The 23,055-nt window shown below is 43.1% G+C and overlaps 2 protein-coding genes across 3 annotated transcripts in view; one reads left to right on the forward strand and one right to left on the reverse strand.

The window, feature by feature from the left end:
- LOC311304860 (dynein axonemal intermediate chain 1-like) overlaps positions 1-23,055 on the reverse strand; it is a 674,193-nt gene that overhangs the window by 638,973 nt on the left and 12,165 nt on the right. The window lies entirely within an intron of this gene.
- On the forward strand, positions 257-21,980 carry rars2 (arginyl-tRNA synthetase 2, mitochondrial). 2 transcript variants are annotated; one of them, XM_084432185.1, is made up of 20 exons: positions 257-433; positions 523-596; positions 4,289-4,391; positions 4,560-4,643; positions 5,363-5,460; positions 5,552-5,607; positions 5,780-5,863; positions 6,678-6,754; positions 6,839-6,997; positions 7,882-7,988; positions 9,251-9,346; positions 9,432-9,492; positions 9,572-9,648; positions 12,876-13,000; positions 14,597-14,664; positions 14,939-15,048; positions 16,051-16,146; positions 18,528-18,602; positions 21,632-21,695; positions 21,865-21,980. In XM_084432185.1, exons 1-20 carry the CDS (start codon positions 398-400, stop codon positions 21,949-21,951), a joined length of 1,737 nt encoding a protein of 578 aa, XP_084288311.1. In that variant the 5' UTR covers positions 257-397; the 3' UTR covers positions 21,952-21,980. The 2 variants fall into 2 exon arrangements, with proteins under 2 accessions (XP_084288311.1, XP_084288310.1); XM_084432184.1 differs by having other exon boundaries at positions 296-433; positions 6,678-6,997.

Below are 23,055 nucleotides of genomic sequence, written 5' to 3' on the forward strand. Positions count from 1 at the left end.
ATGATAATAGCAATACAAAGGAGTTCTTTGTATTGCATGTTTAAAATTTTACTTTATTTCATCACAACAAAATGCAATTAAACACAATAATCTGGTGGAGATGATATTGGGACAGGGCTGTAACAGGGACAGGTCACTCCTCCAGTAATCAGATATGGCCGAACTGTGGCTAGAAACACGGAGTGTGGAGTGAAAGTGCGGAGAAATGCGTGATCGTTTGGAGGAGCCTGATTACTTTTATTTTGAAAACACGCACAGAAATGACAGTAGCTGACTTCCGGATGCTCATACTCTTGTCCTCACAGTAAGAGCACGCGCGGAGACTGATCAATGACACTTCATGCTCATTCCTGATGTAGTTTGATGCGAATATCTGTGCTGAACTCCGCGCGTGCACATGGCGTGCTTCTTCAGGCGGAGCGTCGCGCGGCAGGTACACCACGCGCGCGTCTGACGCACTGTGACATTAATACAACATTATGAAGATCTCATCTGGTCGCTGTAACGTTACTTGTTTTGCAGCTCGCGAAGGTGTGCGGAGTGTCTGAAGATGCGCTAATACCCCTGATCTCTGCAGTGCCAGTGTCAAAGAAACAGTAAGAGCCAACATCCAAACACACTTTAAACCCACACACTCTTCATTATCATTAAAGATTTAGCAGACAACATGACATTAAAAATTGACAGGCCAAAGTCAGTCAATCCAAAGAAAACAGACATTCACATCCCAAGACGCCATACAGATTCATAATATTTTATATACTTTATAATATACCTTTTACATTTTCACACATTTTTTTAAAGTGACTTCATTAACAGTCCACATTCTGTGTTTATGAATAAAGAATTTGCCTTTCAGAATTATCAAGTTTGCAAAACAGCACTTTTGTCCTCATGCTTATAATCACAGATAAATCACATTCAAAATATCAGTACTATTTGACCATTAGAAAACAGATTCCATCCTCAATATTATTACAAAAGGAGCGTTCTTTTACAGTTTCCATAAATCTAGAGGGTAAATTATTTTATGTACATTTTTTAAAGAACTTCTCTTACTTAAATTGAAATGCAGAGTTTGTAGGGTTTCTGCACTTAATGTTGGTCAGGATGGAGTTGTAATATATTTTCTCCCCTACACTGACACCGTTATACAGCAGCATGTGATGATGACATTGATCAGATGTCTGTCATGAGCTTAAAGGATTCACTTCAGAATGAATATTTCCTGATCATTTATTCACTCCCACGTCATCCAAGATGTTCATGTCTTTCTTTCTTCAGTCGAAAAGAAATGCAGGTTTTTGAGGAAAACATTCCAGGATTGTTCTCCATATAGTGTCTTCAATAGGGTCCAACGGGTCGAAGGTCCAGATGTGAGTTTCAGTGCAGCTTCAAAGTCTCGACACGATCCAGCCGAGGAATAAGAGTCTTATCAGAGAATGTCTAATAAGGGGAGAACTTCCACTCCCAGTAAACTTCCGGCTTCTGAACTGGTTGCAGTTCCACTCTGGCTCCACATGAGGGCGCTCACAGGACGAGTGCAGGATGAATGGAGGTCTATGGCGCTATACCCCTCAAAATCCACTTTTCTCAGGATATAATTTTTTGTCTAGTAATTTGAATGTTGTATTCGAGAGCAGATGCAAAGAAATTACACACTGCTGAGTGTTAGATTTTTTTAGAGTCACTTATTTGCTTTAAAAAGTCTTTTAAAATGTCAGTGACGTCACACACATCGTACGACCAGAGATACTGCTTTACGGCAATCCTTCAGTCACTCTGGTGCTTTAGCTCTGCACTTTCTTCTCTCTCGAGGCATCGACAACACAGCTGACACAGGTAAACACACAACACAGCTGACACAGCTAAACACACACAGCTGACACAGGTAAACACACCACAGCTGACACAGGTAAACACACAACACAGCTGTCACAGGTAAACACACAACACAGCTGACACAGCTAAACACACCACAGCTGACACAGGTAAACACACCACAGCTGACACAGGTAAACACACAACACAGCTGTCACAGGTAAACACACACAGCTGTCACAGGTAAACACACACAGCTGACACAGGTAAACACACAACACAGCTGACACAGGTAAACACACAACACAGCTGACACAGGTAAACACACATAGCTGACACAGGTAAACACACACAGCTGACACAGGTAAACACACACAGCTGACACAGGTAAACACACAACACAGCTGACACAGGTAAACACACAACACAGCTGACACAGGTAAACACACACAGCTGACACAGGCAAACACACAGCTGACACAGGGAAACACACAACACAGCTGACACAGGGAAACACACACACAGCTGACACAGGTAAACACACACAGCTGACACAGGCAAACACACACAGCTGACACAGGTAAACACACAACACAGCTGACACAGGTAAACACACAACACAGCTGACACAGGCAAACACACACAGCTGACACAGGTAAACACACACAGCTGACACAGGTAAACACACAACACAGCTGACACAGGTAAACACACAACACAGCTGACACAGGTAAACACACACAGCTGACACAGGCAAACACACACCGCTGACACAGGTAAACACACAGCTGACACAGGTAAACACACACAGCTGACACAGGTAAACACACACACAGCTGACACAGGTAAACACACACAGCTGACACAGGTAAACACACACAGCTGACACAGGTAAACACACAACACAGCTGACACAGGTAAACACACAACACAGCTGACACAGGCAAACACACACAGCTGACACAGGTAAACACACACAGCTGACACAGGTAAACACACAACACAGCTGACACAGGTAAACACACAACACAGCTGACACAGGTAAACACACACAGCTGACACAGGCAAACACACACCGCTGACACAGGTAAACACACAGCTGACACAGGTAAACACACACAGCTGACACAGGTAAACACACACACAGCTGACACAGGTAAACACACACACAGCTGACACAGGGAAACACACACAGCTGACACAGGTAAACACACACAACAGCTGACACAGGTAAACACACACAGCTGACACAGGGAAACACACACAGCTGACACAGGGAAACACACACAGCTGACACAGGTAAACACACACAGCTGACACAGCTGACACAGGTAAACACACACAGCTGACACAGCTGACACAGGTAAACACACACAGCTGACACAGGTAAACACACACAGCTGACACAGGTAAACACAGCTGACACAGGTAAACACACACAGCTGACACAGGTAAACACACACAGCTGACACAGGTAAACACACACAGCTGACACAGGTAAACACACACAGGTAAACACACACAGCTGACACAGGTAAACACACACAGGTAAACACACACAGCTGACACAGGTAAACACACACAGCTGACACAGCTGACACAGGTAAACACACACAGCTGACACAGGTAAACACACGTGCTAGAAGAGTTTTTGTTTTGTTGTTTCTAAAGACCATCAAGCGGTATCTCTGGTCGTAATCAGTCCTTCACTGACCAATCAGCGTTCATTAGCAGAATGCTAGCGTGTTATGGGCAACAACAACTCAACCTGTAAGAAATCGAAAGGACATAAGTACTCGTTCATTCAACTTTCGACCTATAACCCATGTTGAACTTGCAAAACCTACAATCAAATCTGAGATTTCTCAACGGCAATCGGGTGAAAGAGACACATTTATCCGTCCAGCCCCATAGACTCCCATTCATTTTGCACTCATGGGCGATCGCCCCCAGTGGAGCTCTGGTGGAACTACAACCAACATTCGGTACAATAGGACTTAATAGGGAGTGGCCAGGCTCTCTGTAGACGGACTCTGGTCTTATCTAGACAAACCAGCGGACATTTAAGAAAAAGCAAACGTGTAAAGACTGAGTCAAACGCCATTTACAAAAAAATATATAAATAAACAAAAGGTAAACCAACGATGTCGGAGGAGTTTTTCCGCTCGAACCTACATTTCTGAACCGGAACACGCGTGACCTTTCAACCTGATTACGTAATGTGTGGCGCATCGCAGAGCTAGTGCAAGACCAGCATTTGTGGTTAAAAAGTATATATATATTTATTGTTTTTTATAAAATGGCGGATGGTTTGGTCTAGATAAGACTCTTATTCCTCGGCTGGATCGTGTCGAGACTTTGAAGCTGACGTTTGGACCTTCGACCCGTTGGAGCCCACTGAAGTCCACCAGTGTGCCCGCAGTGTGAGGTGACTCAGCGGTTGTGTGTGTGGTGTTTGTGACGTCAGGGCGTCTGCTGATCTGCGTGTGTCGGTCAGCTGTCTGCTGCGGAGCGGAGCTGCTGCTCCTGATGGAGACCTGCACACCAAAACACAAGCGCTGGCCAATCAGGTGAGCAGACCGTCCCGAACCGTTGATCTGCAGACCTGGGAACAGCGTGAAGACTCTTTTGCTTTGTTCTTCTATCATATGCATGTTTGCATTCGATAATTTTCATTACTTTTTCTGGATGTGCATGCGCTCTGTGATTAAAGGTTGTGTTGTTGTGTTCTGCTCTAGATCAGACGGAACTCTGTCGTGGAGGACGTCGTCGCTGATCGAGGAGTGATTCACTTCAGATTAAACAGACTGATCCTGGCGCAGGTGAACAGAAGCTCTGCCTTCACACCGCCGCTCACACACCGGAGGAAACAACAGTCACACACACAACTCTCCACTGAATTACTTTCTTAATGTGCATAATGGCTTATGCATGGAAGTGCTTTTTTCACTAATCAGTTTCTTTCTATGTTTTGTCAGCTTGAATGAAGTCAATGCTGCATGTCGGCCCTGTCGCTATTATTGATTAATCGCCTGATATTCGTCCTAATCGCAGTTATTTGAGAGAACTGCAATAATTGTGCAGGTTAAATTTCAATCATATTTTGTCAAAGACTATAAAAACCACTGTTGTAGAGTACATACATGTAGTCAAAGGTCTTCCTTTATACGAAATGAAGGTTTGTGGGTTTGATCAGACTGTATTATTATATTATTTTATATTATATGCATTATATTATATTATAAATGTTAAGTTTCAAAGCATTAGGGTGATTCATATTCATATGGGCCTATTCTATTATCATTTTTATTTTATTATTAATTAAAAGTCAGCATGAAATTAAAATTCATCCCATCTGTTTTCTGAATGCACATTATTATGGAAGCTTGCTTTACTCACCACAGGTAATTGCAACATTTTCTTACATTTCTGACTTTTTTTTTTCATGCAATTGTGAATTTCTCGCAATTCTGAGAGGAAAAAAAAGTCTGAATTGCAAGATAAAAATTTGCATTGACATTGTTTATTTTTTATTACACAGAAACTCTTAGGGCAGCTGCAATCAGAGCCTGACGGGTTCGGCGTGAAGAGTGAACTTCTGCAGCATCTTCAGGGCGGCAGGACGCTGGTGGAGTTCAGGTTGGTTAATACAGGAGCCGTTAGCTTACAGCATGCAGTGATTTAGCCAGTGGCTCTGAGGCGTCACCCACTCAACTCTCTTTGCTTACAGTTCTCCAAACATCGCTAAGAAATTTCATGCCGGACATCTTCGCTCCACTATAATTGGTGAGGTCATTACTCAGTTAAATTAGTTTTGCAAATGTTAAACTAGTTCTGTCTGTCACCAGTAGATGGAGTGCTTGTATACAAGATATGCTTTGGTTGATTATTTGGGGTATTTGTACTGAAACAGCGATTTTAATAGAACAAGACTTTAAATTATTTGCTTTTTTTGAAGGAAACTTTATTGCCAACCTAAAGAAGGCCTTGGGGAAAGAGGTTATTCGAGTCAATTATTTGGGTGACTGGGGAATGCAGTTTGGTGAGTTAACATTATTAACCTAGAGAAGTCAGTAAGTTCAACAAACTGGGCCTTCTGACCAAAGATGGTGTGATGTTGATGGTGTGATGTTGATTGATGGTGTGATGTTGATTGATGGTGTGATGTTGATGGTGTGATGTGATGTTGATGGTGTGATGATGGTGTTATTGAGTGTGATGGTGTGATGTTGATGGTGTGTGATGTTGATGGTGTTATTGAGTGTGATGGTGTGATGTTGATGGTGTGTGCAGGTCTGCTGGTGTTATTGAGTGTGATGGTGTGATGTTGATGGTGTGTGCAGGTCTGATGGTGTTATTGAGTGTGATGGTGTGATGTTGATGGTGTGTGCAGGTCTGATGGTGTTATTGAGTGTGATGGTGTGATGTTGATGGTGTGTGTGCAGGTCTGCTGGTGTTATTGAGTGTGATGGTGTGATGTTGATGGTGTGTGCAGGTCTGCTGGTGTTATTGAGTGTGATGGTGTGATGTTGATGGTGTGTGCAGGTCTGCTGGTGTTATTGAGTGTGATGGTGTGATGTTGATGGTGTGTGCAGGTCTGCTGGTGTTATTGAGTGTGATGGTGTGATGTTGATGGTGTGTGCAGGTCTGCTGGTGTTATTGAGTGTGATGGTGTGATGTTGATGGTGTATGCAGGTCTGCTGGTGTTATTGAGTGTGATGGTGTGATGTTGATGGTGTGTGCAGGTCTGCTGGTGTTATTGAGTGTGATGGTGTGATGTTGATGGTGTGATGTTGATGGTGTATGCAGGTCTGCTGGTGTTATTGAGTGTGATGGTGTGATGTTGATGTGTGCAGGTCTGCTGGGCGCAGGCTTTGAGCGCTTCGGCTCTCAGGAGAAGCTGAAGACGCAGCCGCTGGAGCATCTGTTTGAGGTCAGAGGCGTGTGTGTGTTTCATGTGCCCTGGTACTGGCGGGACGTACTGGAAGACTCATCTGTGTTCCCCCTGTTGCTGCAGGTGTACGTGCAGGTGAACCGCGAGGCCGAGTGTGACGAGAGCGTGCGTTCAGCGGCCGCTGGGTTTTACAGGCGTCTGGTGCAGCGGGAGGATCAGGCTATGGCCCTGTGGACACAGTTTCGGGAGATCACTGTGCTCGAGTACAAACGCATCTATCAGGTAACTTCATCATAACATGCGTGTTTAGAGCTAACCAAAACTAAAACCATAAAAACACATTTTAGTTACTTGAAATTAATGTTCAGAGTTTATTCACATATCAAGCATTTCCATTTAGGTTTTCTTTAAGGTGCACTTAAAATGACCCATGATTTGACATCAACTGTGATTTAAGCAAGTTTCCGATTCTAGTGAGCATTCGATTGGATATTGGATATTGGATATTGATTAATTGGAACATATTTTAGATGCACTTTCGTTTTTCTTAAGCAAATGAAAACTCTCTTTAGACTAAAGCTGGGAACTGGACAGGTAAGCCGGTCACAAACACTTGAGTTGCACATAAAGCAGATTTCATGAACTCCTGAAAGAGTTCAAGTAACTCACCATAACAAACTCTAACAGAAAAAGAAATGTGACCTTGCTATGATCCAGAAACACATTTTCAGTGATATAATTGTTTCTACACTCATTTGTTGTTGGAAAATAAACATTTTAACTGTGGCTGCCAAAAAAAACATTGAATTTATTTTTATTAACATATGTATTTAAACATACATTAAATAATTAAGAGTAAAGAAAGTTAAGTGAACTGAGTGATCTGTCACGCCCAATCAAAACCTCATTGTTTGAATTTAATGTGTTGAGCACTGAGAGTTTTCTGTCAAGTAAAAGGAGCGATATCTAGAGGAGGATTTGTGTAGAGCCGGTAGTATATCGAATGCTAGACTTTGTTTGCTATATCGTTTGTATATCGTTTGCTAGTCACAGCACTAACATATGGTTGCTTTGAATGCTTCTAGTGTTCTCCACATTTGTAAGTGGCACTGGATAAAAGATCCGTCTGTTAAGTGATTAAACCGAGAGTGTGTGTCCTCTCTCAGCGTTTAGGAGTTGACTTTGACCATTACTCTGGAGAGTCTCTTCATGACGGTCAGACTCAGAGTGTGCTGGAAGAGCTGACGGCCAAACGCCTGCTGAAGACCTCAGAGTACAGCTCCTTCTGAACACAACACATGCTTTCCTGCATTCATTCAACATCTGTGTTTCAATCACATCTATCCATCTGATCACATGCTTTCCTGCACACATTCAACATCTGTCCATCTGATCACATGCTTTCCTGCACTCCTGCACACATTCAACATCTGTCCATCTGATCACATGCTTTCCTGCACACATTCAACATCTGTCCATCTGATCACATGCTTTCCTGCACACATTCAACATCTGTCCATCTGATCACATGCTTTCCTGCACTCCTGCACACATTCAACATCTGTCCATCTGATCACATGCTTTCCTGCACACATTCAACATCTGTCCATCTGATCACATGCTTTCCTGCACTCCTGCACACATTCAACATCTGTCCATCTGATCACATGCTTTCCTGCACTCCTGCACACATTCAACATCTGTCCATCTGATCACATGCTTTCCTGCACACATTCAACATCTGTCCATCTGATCACATGCTTTCCTGCACACATTCAACATCTGTCCATCTGATCACATGCTTTCCTGCACTCCTGCACACATTCAACATCTGTCCATCTGATCACATGCTTTCCTGCACACATTCAACATCTGTCCATCTGATTACAGTTTCAACATAAACTAATAAACTTAATCTAATGCACATTTGTCAGTCATACATAAGTGAAACGGGTCGGATTTCTGCACTCAAAAAAATCATTGCAGTTTATTATTAACTATTTGCATCTGATTGATTTTTTTTTTAATCATATTTTCAAAATTAATTTATTCAAAATGCTTAGAATAAGCATAAATGTTCATTGTGAAAACAATTACATTCATTCAGTTAAAAAGTATGAGCGTGGTTAAAATGACTGACTTTGAAAGAGGCAATATTCAGTTAGTTAAAATGTATGATATTGAAACAAATTGGATTTACTGATAATAAAATCTGGTTATTATGTATTTAAAGTCCCTCTGCATCAATAACTTTTCCTTAAAACTAATCTTTGATTAACAAAATGACATATATTTAAAGTTTTTTTCCTGTGAAAATAGGAAAACATCATGAAAATACTCTTAACTCTACACTCTTGCTTCATTTAGTATACAGAACCATGAATATGCAAATTATAATAATTTATGTTAAAATCATAATCCAAATGGATGGAAATTTTATATGCAATTCAAATACATAAATCTTAAATGTATTTAATAAATAAACCTAATATTTAGTTAAACTGTTTATTAAATGACTGATTGGTTGTTGCACAGGAAGGGCACGGGTGTGGTGGATCTGTCCGGGACGGGCGACATGTCGTCTTACGCCACATTAGTGCGCAGTGATGGGACGTCCCTGTACCTCACCAGGTGTGTCTCTCTCACACACACACACACACACGTGTTGAGTTAAACACGCCGTCTCGTGACCGATCTCCCCTCTGTGTGCTTTCAGAGACGTGGCAGCAGCGCTGGACAGGAAGCAGAGGTTTGGCTTTGATGAGATGATCTATGTGGTAAGAACGGTCATGAATCTGCTGGGTCATGTGACTCCTCCACCGTCTGCATCTGCTCAGTCCTCGTTCCCTCTTTCAGACCGATAAGAGTCAGACCGCCCACTTCCAGCAGCTCTTTCACATCCTGGCAGCCATGGGACACCAGTGGGCAGAGAGGTACACACACACACTGACAGACAGTCACTCACACACACACACTGAACACACACACTCACACGTCTGGTTCACTATATTTGTGGGGACTCTCCATAGGCTTGATGGTTTTTATACTGTACAAACTGTATATTCTCTCCCCTTACACTGACCCAACCCCTAAACCTACCACACACTCACACACACACACACACACACACACACACACACACACACACACACACACACACTAACCCGACCCCTAAACCTACCACACACACACACACACACACACACACACGCGCACACTAACCCAACCCCTAAACCTACCACACACACACACACACACACACACACACACACACACACACACACTAACCCGACCCCTAAACCTACCACACACACACACACACACACACACACACACACACGCACGCACACTAATCCGACCCCTAAACCTTCCACACACACACACACACACACACACACACACACACACACACACACACGCACACTAACCCAACCCCTAAACCTACCAGATGCTGGCTATTTCAGACAGTTCACGTTAGCGAGTAGCCTACGGCTAATAATAAACACGACTTTATCTGATCTTCTTTAACTTCTGAACTTCTTTAACTTAAGCAAATGCTGTTAATGCACATTTAGTTAACAAAACGAAACCACGCACGTTTTAATGCTCATGAATAAAGGGAAACGAGAAATCCACCCGAATGCCTCCGCTCAGCCCTGATCTGTTGGGATCTGTGTCTCAGGTCGATGATGTCACTCTGAGGGAGGTGTGGCCAGGCCCACTGGACACGCCCCCAGTTCCTTGACTCCACCCCCACGTCAAAACCATAAAGTGAAACGCACAGAAAGTGAAGCGCAAAGAGAAAATGGAAAATGGCTTCTTTTACAACTGTCATTGATTTTTGCAATTAATTATCTTTTTTTTTTTTATCTTATTTGTATTTTGTGCTGCTTTATTTTTGTTTGCAAAATATATTTTTTTTCTCTCTATACTTTCTTTTGCAATATTGTTTTGCAAATATATTTGGAATGGATTTGACTCCGTTAAAATCCCCTTTGTAAAAACCTTTAATGCTAATATGTAAACAAGATCAAATAATAATATTGAACTTGGGTAAATCCAATGTTCAGATTTCTTCTACATTTCTTTGGAAATGTATGCCAATTAGAGCATATTTAATTAGATCATGCCTCATTTGCATAATTATACATATTTCAAAACTTGTAATGCAAGAAAATGTTAGCAGTTCTTAATGTAAACAGTGACTAGGGGAAGTATGATGATATCTGTTAGTTAAAGTGTTTATCTTATTCACCCGTGGTGTCTTTACTTAATGCTTTAAAATAGTCGTTGATTAAATAAATCATTATAATGACCCGCGGCTTCAGTTTCCGTCAGCTGACTGACTCCATAAACATCATTACTGCTTCTCAAACACAGATCAGTGGATACCGGCCCCTTCAGGATGGAGACACACCTTCTCAAATATACCTTCATCAAACCTAATGACTGTAAAAAGGAGTAATTCTCTCGTTTGACACACCTACTAACTAAACACCGCGCAGTTTGTGTGTTAGAAGTCTTCACTGCCACTTTTCGTTTGCTTTTTTAAAAGAACAAGACACACTCTGGTTACCAGCTGCTAGATCTGACACCTAAAGACAATACAGATCAATATATTTACACTTTTTCACGTGGTTGCTACTGAAACAGATCCTTAGATCCTTTCTAAGGTTTCATTTGTTAACGTTAGTTAACTACACTAACTAAAAATAACTAACAATGAGCGGGTATGTTTTTTTTTTTAAGCATTTAGTACCTTTGTTCATCTAAATATCAACAATTAAATTAGAATATCACAAGTTGCCATCTCATAATTAACATTTACATTTAGAATAGAATAGAATATACTTTATTGTCCCCTAGGGGTAGTGCATGGAGGCAGCTGCCATTACAGACAATAAATACACATTAAAAAATACAAATAACAACTGAAAAAACGTACACATAGGCTACATACACACAGAAAAAAAAGAAATGGTGTGTGAGGTCCTGTTGGGGGGGTGTAAGGTCCAATTAGTTCCCTGATTTGTAAGTAACCGCAATAGACACTCATTAGTGACCCTGGATCACGTCACCAGTCTCGAGTCGCACGGGTATATCTGTGGCAATAGCCAACAATACATTGTATGGGTCAAAATTATCGATTTTTCTTTTATGCCAAAAATCATGAGGATATTAAGTAAAGATCATGTTCCATGAAGATATTTAGTAAATTTCCTACCGTAAATATATAAACCATTTATTTCTGTGAGTGAATGCTGCACAATCGCCAACATTAATGAACAACTTTAAAGGAGATTTTCTCAATGTTTAGATTTTGTTGCCCCCTCAGATTCCAGATTTTCAATAGTTGTATCTCTGCCAAATATCGTCCTATCCTAACAAACCATACACCAATGGAAAGCTTATTTATCCAGCTTTCAGATGATGTATAAATCTCAGTTTCAAAAGTTTTTGTGGTCCAGGGTCACATATGAGGTCAAACGAGGCAGCCTGAGGCTTTAGCTAGTTGTTTCGGTTCAGGAGGAACTGTAAAGATGGCTGCCGTGTGTTTGTGGCGCTCAGTGACTGTCTGTCCACATCTCCGCACAGCTGAATGGCACGCAGATGACCTGTGATGTCTGTGCGAGCAGGTGCGTGGAGGTGTGCAAACACACATGTTGACAGGCAGGACATCCTGTCAACCATTGCCTACCCTACCTTTATGAAAGGTTAATAAATGCTGTAAAATATATTGCTTATTGTTAGTTCATGTTATTCAATGCAGTAACTAATGTTAATAAATGAGACCTTATTGTAAAGTTACCGATCCTTCAATACATTTTCTTGTAGTTCACATCCCTAAAAAGGATTCAACAATGAAATGAATGTTTACTGATAAAAACAATAGATGTGTGTATCTGCAAATACTTTAGAAATTCAAAGACAGTGCACTCATGTTACTTATGAATGGGAGAAAGTGCAATGCTCAATATGGCTGAATAAGCCCCGCCTCCTAAATAAAAGAGCCACTGATTGGTGAAGTCATCGCATCACTGCAGCTGCGGTTAGAAGCTCCGCTTGCTATAGCGGCCAGAGAGGCGTTTCAAAGATGGCCGCCGAGAGAAATGACCTGCCTTAAAGGGACTTTGGTATCTGAGAGTGTGTGTGTGTGCAGGTGTCGTCACGTGGCGTTCGGGCTGGTGCAGGGCATGAGCACGCGCCGCGGGGAGGTGGTGTTCCTGGAGGACGTGCTGGAGGAGGCGCGGAGCCGCATGATCAACAACATGACGCAGTCCAGAAGTGAGTCTGACCACCTGATCACGAGCGTCACGCCTGTGGCAAACCCTTCTAACTTTTATTCATTTCCAGGATATGAATTCTTGATATCAACAATTCAATTTCAACTAGTAAAAACTATAATTCTTGATATCTGTAATTGTATTTTCACTAGTGAAACGTCACCATAGGCTGCCATTCAAAATCCATCGTTGATATCAAGAATTGATTTCTTACTTGTTGAAATTCCAAATACACATATCAGCTTTGTATTTCTTACTAGTAAAAATGTGAATTCCTGATATCAAGAATTATGTGGTTACTAGTAAAAATGTCTATTCTTGATATCAATGATGGATTTTGAATGGCAGCCTATGGTGACGTTTCACTAGTGAAAATACAATTACAGATATCAAGAACTATAGTTTTTACTAGTTGAAATTCAATTGTTGATATCAAGAATTGTCATTGTTATTAGTATAAATCTAATTCCTGATATCAATAACTATAATTTAAACTAGTGAAAACTGAATTGTTGATATCAAGAATTCATATCCTGGAAATTAATAAAAGTTAAAACGGCTTGCCATACACGCCCTCATTCTTGAGATACACTCCTTTATAGTTGGTAATAGTACAACAATTCTCAAGCATTCTCATTACCAAAATAGAAAATCTATCAGACAAAAGAATACTTTTTTTTTGTGAGATAGATTGAGAAATATGTCACATATGCCGTCAGTGTTGCCTTGTGTTGAAATATGCTGTTGTGTTAGAAACACTCACTGCAGTGGTAACTAGTTCATATATACACACAGTAGTCAACAAGTGGATCAATAAAGTTCATACAATACAATGTTTATTTATAAAGCACATTTAAAACCAACCAAAGCTGACCAAAGTGCTGTACAGGACAGAATACAATCAAAATAAAACAACCAATAAAGGAACACACAACAATAGATCAACAATAATCGTGCCTAAATCAAGGAGTATTAAAAGGCAAAGAGAATAAGTATTTAAAGAAGGTTTGAGGGTGGAAACAGAGGGATAATCTGATGTAGAGGTGTAGACTTCCAGCGTTATGGGCCTGCAGTCGCCCCCCAAGCGCTATCGCCTCGTTTTTTAGGTCTAGATCTACACACAACGAGTCGACTGTGATCACTGGATCGGGAAGGAGTGCACGGACAGAGCCGATCGGTCAGGTGCTGAGGGGACAGTTTGTTAAATATAAAGAAATATAAAATTTTTTAAATCAATTCTAAATTTGACAGGTTGTGGATGAGTGCAGTGTGGATGAGATCGGGGTGACCGGCTCACACTCGCGGGGCGCAGTGAGGACTCTAGGCGCTGCGTTCTGCTCCAGCTGTAGACGAGAGAGACTGAGAGACACCACAGTAAAGTCAGTTACAGGAGTCTAGACGAGTTGTTACGAAAGCATGAATCACTGTTTGGAAGTTACTCTGGGATAAAGAGGGTTTGACTTTAGAGAGTTTTACAACAGCACTGATCCGTTTATCAGACTTCAGGTCGTGATCAAACAGAAAGCCCAGGTTTAGCGCGTTGACATGGCATGACGAACTGGTTTAGGTTAACTGGGACTCTCTGTATGTTGTGTAGCTTCAAAAGTGCTGGAGGATCCGGAACAGACGGCCGAGAGGATTGGGATCAGTGCTTTAATCATACAGGTACGTGCTCACACACACACACACACACACACACACACACACACACACACACACACACACTCTCTCACTCTCTCTCACTCTCTCTCACCCTCTCATCAGACTGGTTCCTCTATGGACACGAGCCTGACTGACTGCATTTCTCTTCTGAATGTGTGATCTGCCCTGGCAGGCATAATTTCATATTGATACTTGTCATACTCAGGCTGAGTGTGTGTACTCTTATAGCCTCATGCTATTGGTTTGTGTGCTGACGTTTATCTGATGTGTTTGCCAGGACTTCAGAGGGCCTCTGATGTCAGACTATAAATTTGATTGGGACAAAGTCCTGCAAGCTCAAGGAGACACGGGTGTGTTTCTGCAGTACACACACGCCCGGCTCTGCAGGTACACACACACACACACACACACACACACACACACACACACACACACACACACACACACACACACACACACACACACACACCTAATAGTATACAATGCATGAACTGTTGAATATTGGTTTATACACAGCTAGTTGCTATAATACCATTTCTGATTGGTCAGATGACCCAGTCTGTTGTGATTGGTCTACTCTGCTCTGATTGGTCAGATGACCCAGTCTGTTGTGATTGGTCGACTCTGCTCTGATTGGTCAGATGACCCAGTCTGTTGTGATTGGTCTACTCTGCTCTGATTGGTCAGATGGTCCAGTCTGTTGTGATTGGTCGACTCTGCTCTGATTGGAACGATGGCGTGGGTTTTACCGTATCAATCTCATCAAAGTGGATTTGCTTTGTCAGCAGAAAACAGCGTCTTCTCGACATGAACAACACGAACCAAACGCTTCCAGTCTCAGATACACTACAGTGTTTGAGGGGCAAAGCAGACGCCTGTTCGTCAGCAGCCAATCAAGACCAGAGGCTGACGTTATGCAAATTAGTTACAAACCTACGCAGGACTGGAATTACTGATGTCTCGTTTCAGGCGGTTCAGAGTCGTTCTTTCTTTTAAGAAGACAAAAACTCAGTTTATCTGCACTTTGATTTGTTAAAATTGTGCAGACCTTTTACATTCACAAACATCTGTATTAAACTACATGAAAGGGAATTTACCAAGAAGCGTAAGGGGCACTTTAAGTACATTTACGACGCGTCTCTCTGGAGTCAGTGATGCTGATTGGACAACATCGGTGTCTAATGTCAGTCAGTTGAAGTGCTGTAATAGTGTCATGTGTCTCGTGTCACTCCAAACTGCCTGTCTTCTCACTTAAGCTCATTTAGACTCTATATTCATTCGGTAACATCCGGATGATGTGTGTCCCAGTGATGCGCTGTCAGGGGTTTGTTGAGCAGGGATGACCAGCTGATGTGCAGATCTGGCTCAGGAATGTGTTTGTCTTCACAGTTTGCTGAGGAGACATGCGAGTGAGACGTACTCTTGCTGTGACGTCTCTCCTCTCACGGACAGCAGAAGTGTTTCAGTTCTCCAGCACCTGCTCAGGTGAGTGTCACCTTTATCACACACACGTCACCGCTGGACCACAGTGTGCTCTAAGGGTGTATTCACACCAGGAAAGTCCGATAGTTCACTTGCTTTGGTCCGGACCAAATAGAATGTTGATTTTTTTTTTGTTTGGTACGGTTCGCTTTCACACTGCTCTTTTTGCAAGTGAACCAAAATGTGTAAACAAAACCACACGTGTGCTAAGGTCGTCCATTCATTGGACAGGAATTCTCAAGCAGGGAAAAGCAGGAAGTGCACAAACAGGCTCAGCATGGAGATATTTCGTAATGTAATATTTGTTATTTTACTGATTTGGTGTTATTCTCTACAAACGCAATATGAAGAAACTAATGGTAGTATAGATAAAATCCCGCCCGCACTGACAATTGATTGCTTGGGTCCTTACATGCGCTTCGTGAGGCACACTGGCACACACACGCAAGGTCTCTCGCTCCCTCTCTCTGCCGTGCGCGTGCTCTTGCTCGCTCTAGATTCCGGGAGATTTTAACTGATTTGCGGGCGAGCCGCTATCGACATGCGGGAGACTCCCGGAACTTCCGGGAGACTTGGGATGTCTGTATAATAATTATTATGCCAAAATGTCCGTTTTGTTAAGTATCCTCATAAGAGCAGTCAAATAAAAAGGCGCAGTTTTCTGCAGTTGGGTCGGTTCATGTTCACACCGTAAACGAACCGTACCAGAGTTCGTTTGGAACCGTACCGAGACCACCTCTTCAGCTGGGTCTCGGTTCGATTGTTTGGTCCGCACCCGAGTTCGATTGCTGTATTCACACCTGCCCAAAAGGTCCGCACCAAGGGGGGAAACGAACTAGAGTTCGATTCAATCGAACCAAACAAGGCAGGTGTGAATACACCCCAAAGCAGTGAAGCTGGTCCGACAGCATCACTGGAGGAGGCGGGGACGCTCCACCCTGATAAATGCCGGATCGTATCCGTATGGAGACTATGAGTTGGCTTTGTTTTAAAGCTCATCTATTCAGTTCACATCATATAAGAGATGACATGATGAATGACACGACAGTGGAAAACATGCTGTCATGAGTTGTGCAATTGTTTTCCAGTTAACAGAAACACACAGATATGAAGTAGTTCCAGCTCTGTCAACCTTTTATTATCAATGGAAAGCACATTTCTTTCAGACACACACAGACACACACACACACACACACACACACACACACACACACACACACACACACACACACACAGACAGACAGACACACACACACACACAGACACACACACACAGACACACACACACAGACACACAGACACACACACACACACAGACAGACAGACAGACACACACACACACACAGACACACACTCAGACACACACACACTCAGACACACACACACACACACACACTCAGACACACACACACTCAGACACAGACACACACACAGACACACACAGACACACTCACAGACACACACAGACACACACACTCACTCACAGACACACACACTCACTCACAGACACACTCACAGACACACTCACAGACACACTCACAGACACACTCACAGAGCAACTTCTCTCTGTAATAACAACATGTCAATGACTCAAGCTTGAAGCTTGGGATGAGATGTATAAGAGTTTAGTACTGCACTTGTCCACACTAGTCCTGGTTTAAAGAGGACTTATTCTGCCCTTTCTCAAAGTCTTGATGTTGTTTTCAGGCTCTACTAGAACAGGTTTTCCTGCTTGAATGTTGATTATGTTCCTCATATTCTCCATTGTTGCGGCTCCTCTCTTCCCAGTCTGTCAGTAACGCTCTGTTTACTTCCTGTCTCTATGAAGCCCCTCCTTCTGAAAAGCACACTGTGTTCTGATTGGTCGGCTGGAGCAGTGTGTTGTGATTGGTCGAGCGCTTCGAGTGTGTTTGGGAAATGTCCCGCCCCTAATTACCATAACCGCCAGTTTAACACACTACTAACTCACTCAACCAGGCCCCGCCCCTTTATTCTGCGCATTAATTATTATAATGAGGAATATTGTGACGTATTTGTTCCCGGGAGAAACTCAAGACTACAGTGGAGGCGTTTCAGGAGTTCAGGAACACTGACTCTGATATAGAGAGCTCTCATTTTCATGCTCACACAGCAACATCACACACTGAAGAAAGATGAAAAAGCTTAATAGGTGCTTATAGGACAAACTCTGACGAGTCTTGATCAAACACCTGAACGGTGTCTTGAGGTGTGGTGATCGTGGTATCAGCGGCCCGCTGAAGAATAGAGGCAGCAGAGGCTGACAGTTTATTTGTTCCAGATAATCATTTGTGAATAGAGACTTTGATTCTAGGATGAGAGTGTAATTGTACCACAGTAATGTCTGACTGGCTGATTGTGTGCAGATATGATGAAGTGCTCCTTCAGTCGGCGGATGACCTGCAGCCCAGACACCTGGTCAACTTCCTCATGACCCTCAGGTACACATGACCAACTTCCTCATGACCCTCAGGTACACATGACCAACTTCCTCATGACCCTCAGGTACACATGACCAACTTCCTCATGACCCTCAGGTACACATGACCAACTTCCTCATGACCCTCAGGTACACATGACCAACTTCCTCATGACCCTCAGGTACACATGACCAACTTTCCTCATGACCCTCAGGTACACATGACCAAGGTACACATGACCAACTTCCTCATGACCCTCAGGTACACATGACCAACTTTCCTCATGAACCTCAGGTACACATGACCAACTTCCTCATGACCCTCAGGTACACATGACCAACTTCCTCATGACCCTCAGGTACACATGACCAACTTCCTCATGACCCTCAGGTACACATGACCAACTTCCTCATGACCCTCAGGTACACATGACCAACTTCCTCATGACCCTCAGGTACACATGACCAAGGTACACATGACCAACTTCCTCATGACCCTCAGGTACACATGACCAACTTCCTCATGACCCTCAGGTACACATGACCAACTTCCTCATGACCCTCAGGTACACATGACCAACTTCCTCATGACCCTCAGGTACACATGACCAACTTCCTCATGACCCTCAGGTACACATGACCAACTTTCCTCATGACCCTCAGGTACACATGACCAAGGTACACATGACCAACTTCCTCATGACCCTCAGGTACACATGACCAACTTTCCTCATGAACCTCAGGTACACATGACCAACTTCCTCATGACCCTCAGGTACACATGACCAACTTCCTCATGACCCTCAGGTACACATGACCAACTTCCTCATGACCCTTAGGTACACATGACCAACTTCCTCATGACCCTCAGGTACACATGACCAAGGTACACATGACCAACTTCCTCATGACCCTCAGGTACACATGACCAACTTCCTCATGACCCTCAGGTACACATGACCAACTTCCTCATGACCCTCAGGTACACATGACCAACTTCCTCATGACCCTCAGGTACACATGACCAACTTTCCTCATGACCCTCAGGTACACATGACCAACTTCCTCATGACCCTCAGGTACACATGACCAACTTCCTCATGACCCTCAGGTACACATGACCAACTTCCTCATGACCCTCAGGTACACATGACCAACTTCCTCATGACCCTCAGGTACACATGACCAACTTCCTCATGACCCTCAGGTACACATGACCAACTTCCTCATGACCCTCAGGTACACATGACCAACTTCCTCATGACCCTCAGGTACACATGACCAACTTTCCTCATGACCCTCAGGTACACATGACCAACTTCCTCATGACCCTCAGGTACACATGACCAACTTTCCTCATGACCCTCAGGTACACATGACCAAGGTACACATGACCAACTTCCTCATGACCCTCAGGTACACATGACCAACTTTCCTCATGACCCTCAGGTACACATGACCAACTTCCTCATGACCCTCAGGTACACATGACCAACTTTCCTCATGACCCTCAGGTACACATGACCAAGGTACACATGACCAACTTCCTCATGACCCTCAGGTACACATGACCAACTTTCCTCATGACCCTCAGGTACACATGACCAACTTCCTCATGACCCTCAGGTACACATGACCAACTTCCTCATGACCCTCAGGTACACATGACCAACTTCCTCATGACCCTCAGGTACACATGACCAACTTCCTCATGACCCTCAGGTACACATGACCAACTTCCTCATGACCCTCAGGTACACATGACCAACTTTCCTCATGACCCTCAGGTACACATGACCAAGGTACACATGACCAACTTCCTCATGACCCTCAGGTACACATGACCAACTTTCCTCATGACCCTCAGGTACACATGACCAACTTCCTCATGACCCTCAGGTACACATGACCAACTTCCTCATGACCCTCAGGTACACATGACCAACTTCCTCATGACCCTCAGGTACACCTGGTCAACTTCCTCATGACCCTCAGGTACACATGACCAACTTCCTCATGACCCTCAGGTACACATGACCAACTTCCTCATGACCCTCAGGTACACATGACCAACTTCCTACACATGACCCTCAGGTACACATGACCAACTTCCTCATGACCCTCAGGTACACATGACCAACTTCCTCATGACCCTCAGGTACACATGACCAACTTCCTCATGACCCTCAGGTACACATGACCATCCGTTCGCCTACTTGCACCACGCTGAGTAAATACTTCTGAGTGTGTAGCAGAAGAGTAGGCAAGCTTTGGGACAAACTACCACACCATAATTGCCCTGTCAATCATCTGGTGTGAGTGAAGCTCGTCCTCATCAGCGCAGGGGATTGGGTGAAGGGCCTTGGGCTGGTTCTGCACTGCATGCCTGGCTTTCTTAATGCATCACATATTAGCTGTGACATACACATATTTTAAGAGCAAGGAATGCATGAAAAGAACATAAAAACGTTAGTATACTGTTTTAAGGTAAGGCACTACAGGAAAACATTTGTTTCCATGCACTGGTCAGGTTTGAGACTAGATTTCCTACAAAACGCAACTTTCTGAAAACGGGTTTCAAAGTGCAAGTTTTTGAGAACAATACTTACTTGAAATACACAAAGGAAAAACTTTTCTGTTTTTAGTACGTCGTGTAAGCGCACCCTTAGGCACCTCCAAATCTGATTATTTGTGCATCTGATCTAAAATGATTGATGTCCACACTCGCGTATCGCCACTGTTGGTTTCTATGGTAATGTCATTGCTTTGTTAGGCATGCGCCAAAAACGTCATCATACAGGGAGTCTTACTTACAACATGACAGTGTCTAGGCAGTGTGAGTCTTTTGCTGTTCACTCTTGTTAATATGATCAGCGTACAATCGGATGTGCACAAAAATCAGGTTTGGACTGGCAGTTAGAGTCAGGAACGAGGCTTTAACAGAATGTGTAGAGCAGCGAGTCGCCAGAACCAGGACTGCAGTGTTGCTGTTACTGGGTTTATGGTCTGTCATTCATTGTTTGCTCTGATGAGGTGTTACTGTGTTTTCAGTCACCTGGTGGCGTCGGCTCATCGAGAGCTGCCCGTGAAGGGAAGTCCAGCGGTGACGGCCCAGGTAAACACACAAACACACACACACACACACAAACACACACACACACACACACACACACACACACACACACACACACACACACACACACACACACACACACACACACACACACTTACGATCAGACACTGTTCAGCAGCTGGACTGATGCTTACGGCATGTGTTTCCTCAGGCCCGACTGTGTCTGTTCAGCTCCGTCCGCTCAGTGCTGGCCAGTGGCATGAGGATTCTGGGTATTACACCAGTTGACAAAATGTGAATTCCTGTAATAAAAGTATTTTTCTTTAATGTTTGTTCATTTCTTGGTTAACACACAACATCATGTTTGAGATATTTCTGGTTTTGAAGCATCGGATCTGTTCACATGCAGAAGTGTCTGAAACCGTATGGAGTTTTATTGGAGTAATTTCCAGGTCTGGATAAGTATGGAAAAAAAGAAAACCAATTATGGAAATTATGTGTTTCCACACACTATTGCCCCTATTTAGATTTCTAAAATATAAAATTAAGAATTTCTATAAAATGTATCATAAATACAGTGATTTCATGCCAAAAGTGGTCCTTGAGTGATTGTCAAACATGACACATTTCCATTATGCTAAACGGTTTTGTCTTTACCATAGACAACTCTTTTTAAATACTTTTTAAATATTTAATTAAATGCCAGATATCGGAGCAAATGATCATCTAAACCAAGCTCTACTTTTCTGACTGCAACATCAAACCATGATTACAGTGACAAACTGATGTGTCAGAAGTGAATACACTCACCTAAAGGATTATTAGGAGCACCATACTAATACTGTGTTTGACCCCCTTTCGCCTTCAGAACTGCCTTAATTCTACGTGGCATTGATTCAACAAGGTGCTGAAAGCATTCTTTAGAAATGTTGGCCCATATTGATAGGATAGCATCTTGCAGTTGATGGAGATTTGTGGGATGCACATCCAGGGCACGAAGCTCCCGTTCCACCACATCCCAAAGATGCTCTATTGGGTTGAGATCTGGTGACTGTGGGGGCCATTTTAGTACAGTGAACTCATTGTCATGTTCAAGAAACCAATTTGAAATGATTCGAGCTTTGTGACATGGTGCATTATCCTGCTGGAAGTAGCCATCAGAGGATGGGTACATGGTGGTCATAAAGGGATGGACATGGTCAGAAACAATGCTCAGGTAGGCCGTGGCATTTAAACGATGCCCAATTGGCACTAAGGGGCCTAAAGTGTGCCAAGAAAACATCCCCCACACCATTACACCACCACCACCAGCCTGCACAGTGGTAACAAGGCATGATGGATCCATGTTCTCATTCTGTTTACGCCAAATTGTGACTCTACCATCTGAATGTCTCAACAGAAA

This window comes from Rutilus rutilus (assembly GCF_951802725.1).
Source record: "Rutilus rutilus genome assembly, chromosome: 15".
NCBI classification, from domain to species: domain Eukaryota; kingdom Metazoa; phylum Chordata; class Actinopteri; order Cypriniformes; family Leuciscidae; genus Rutilus; species Rutilus rutilus.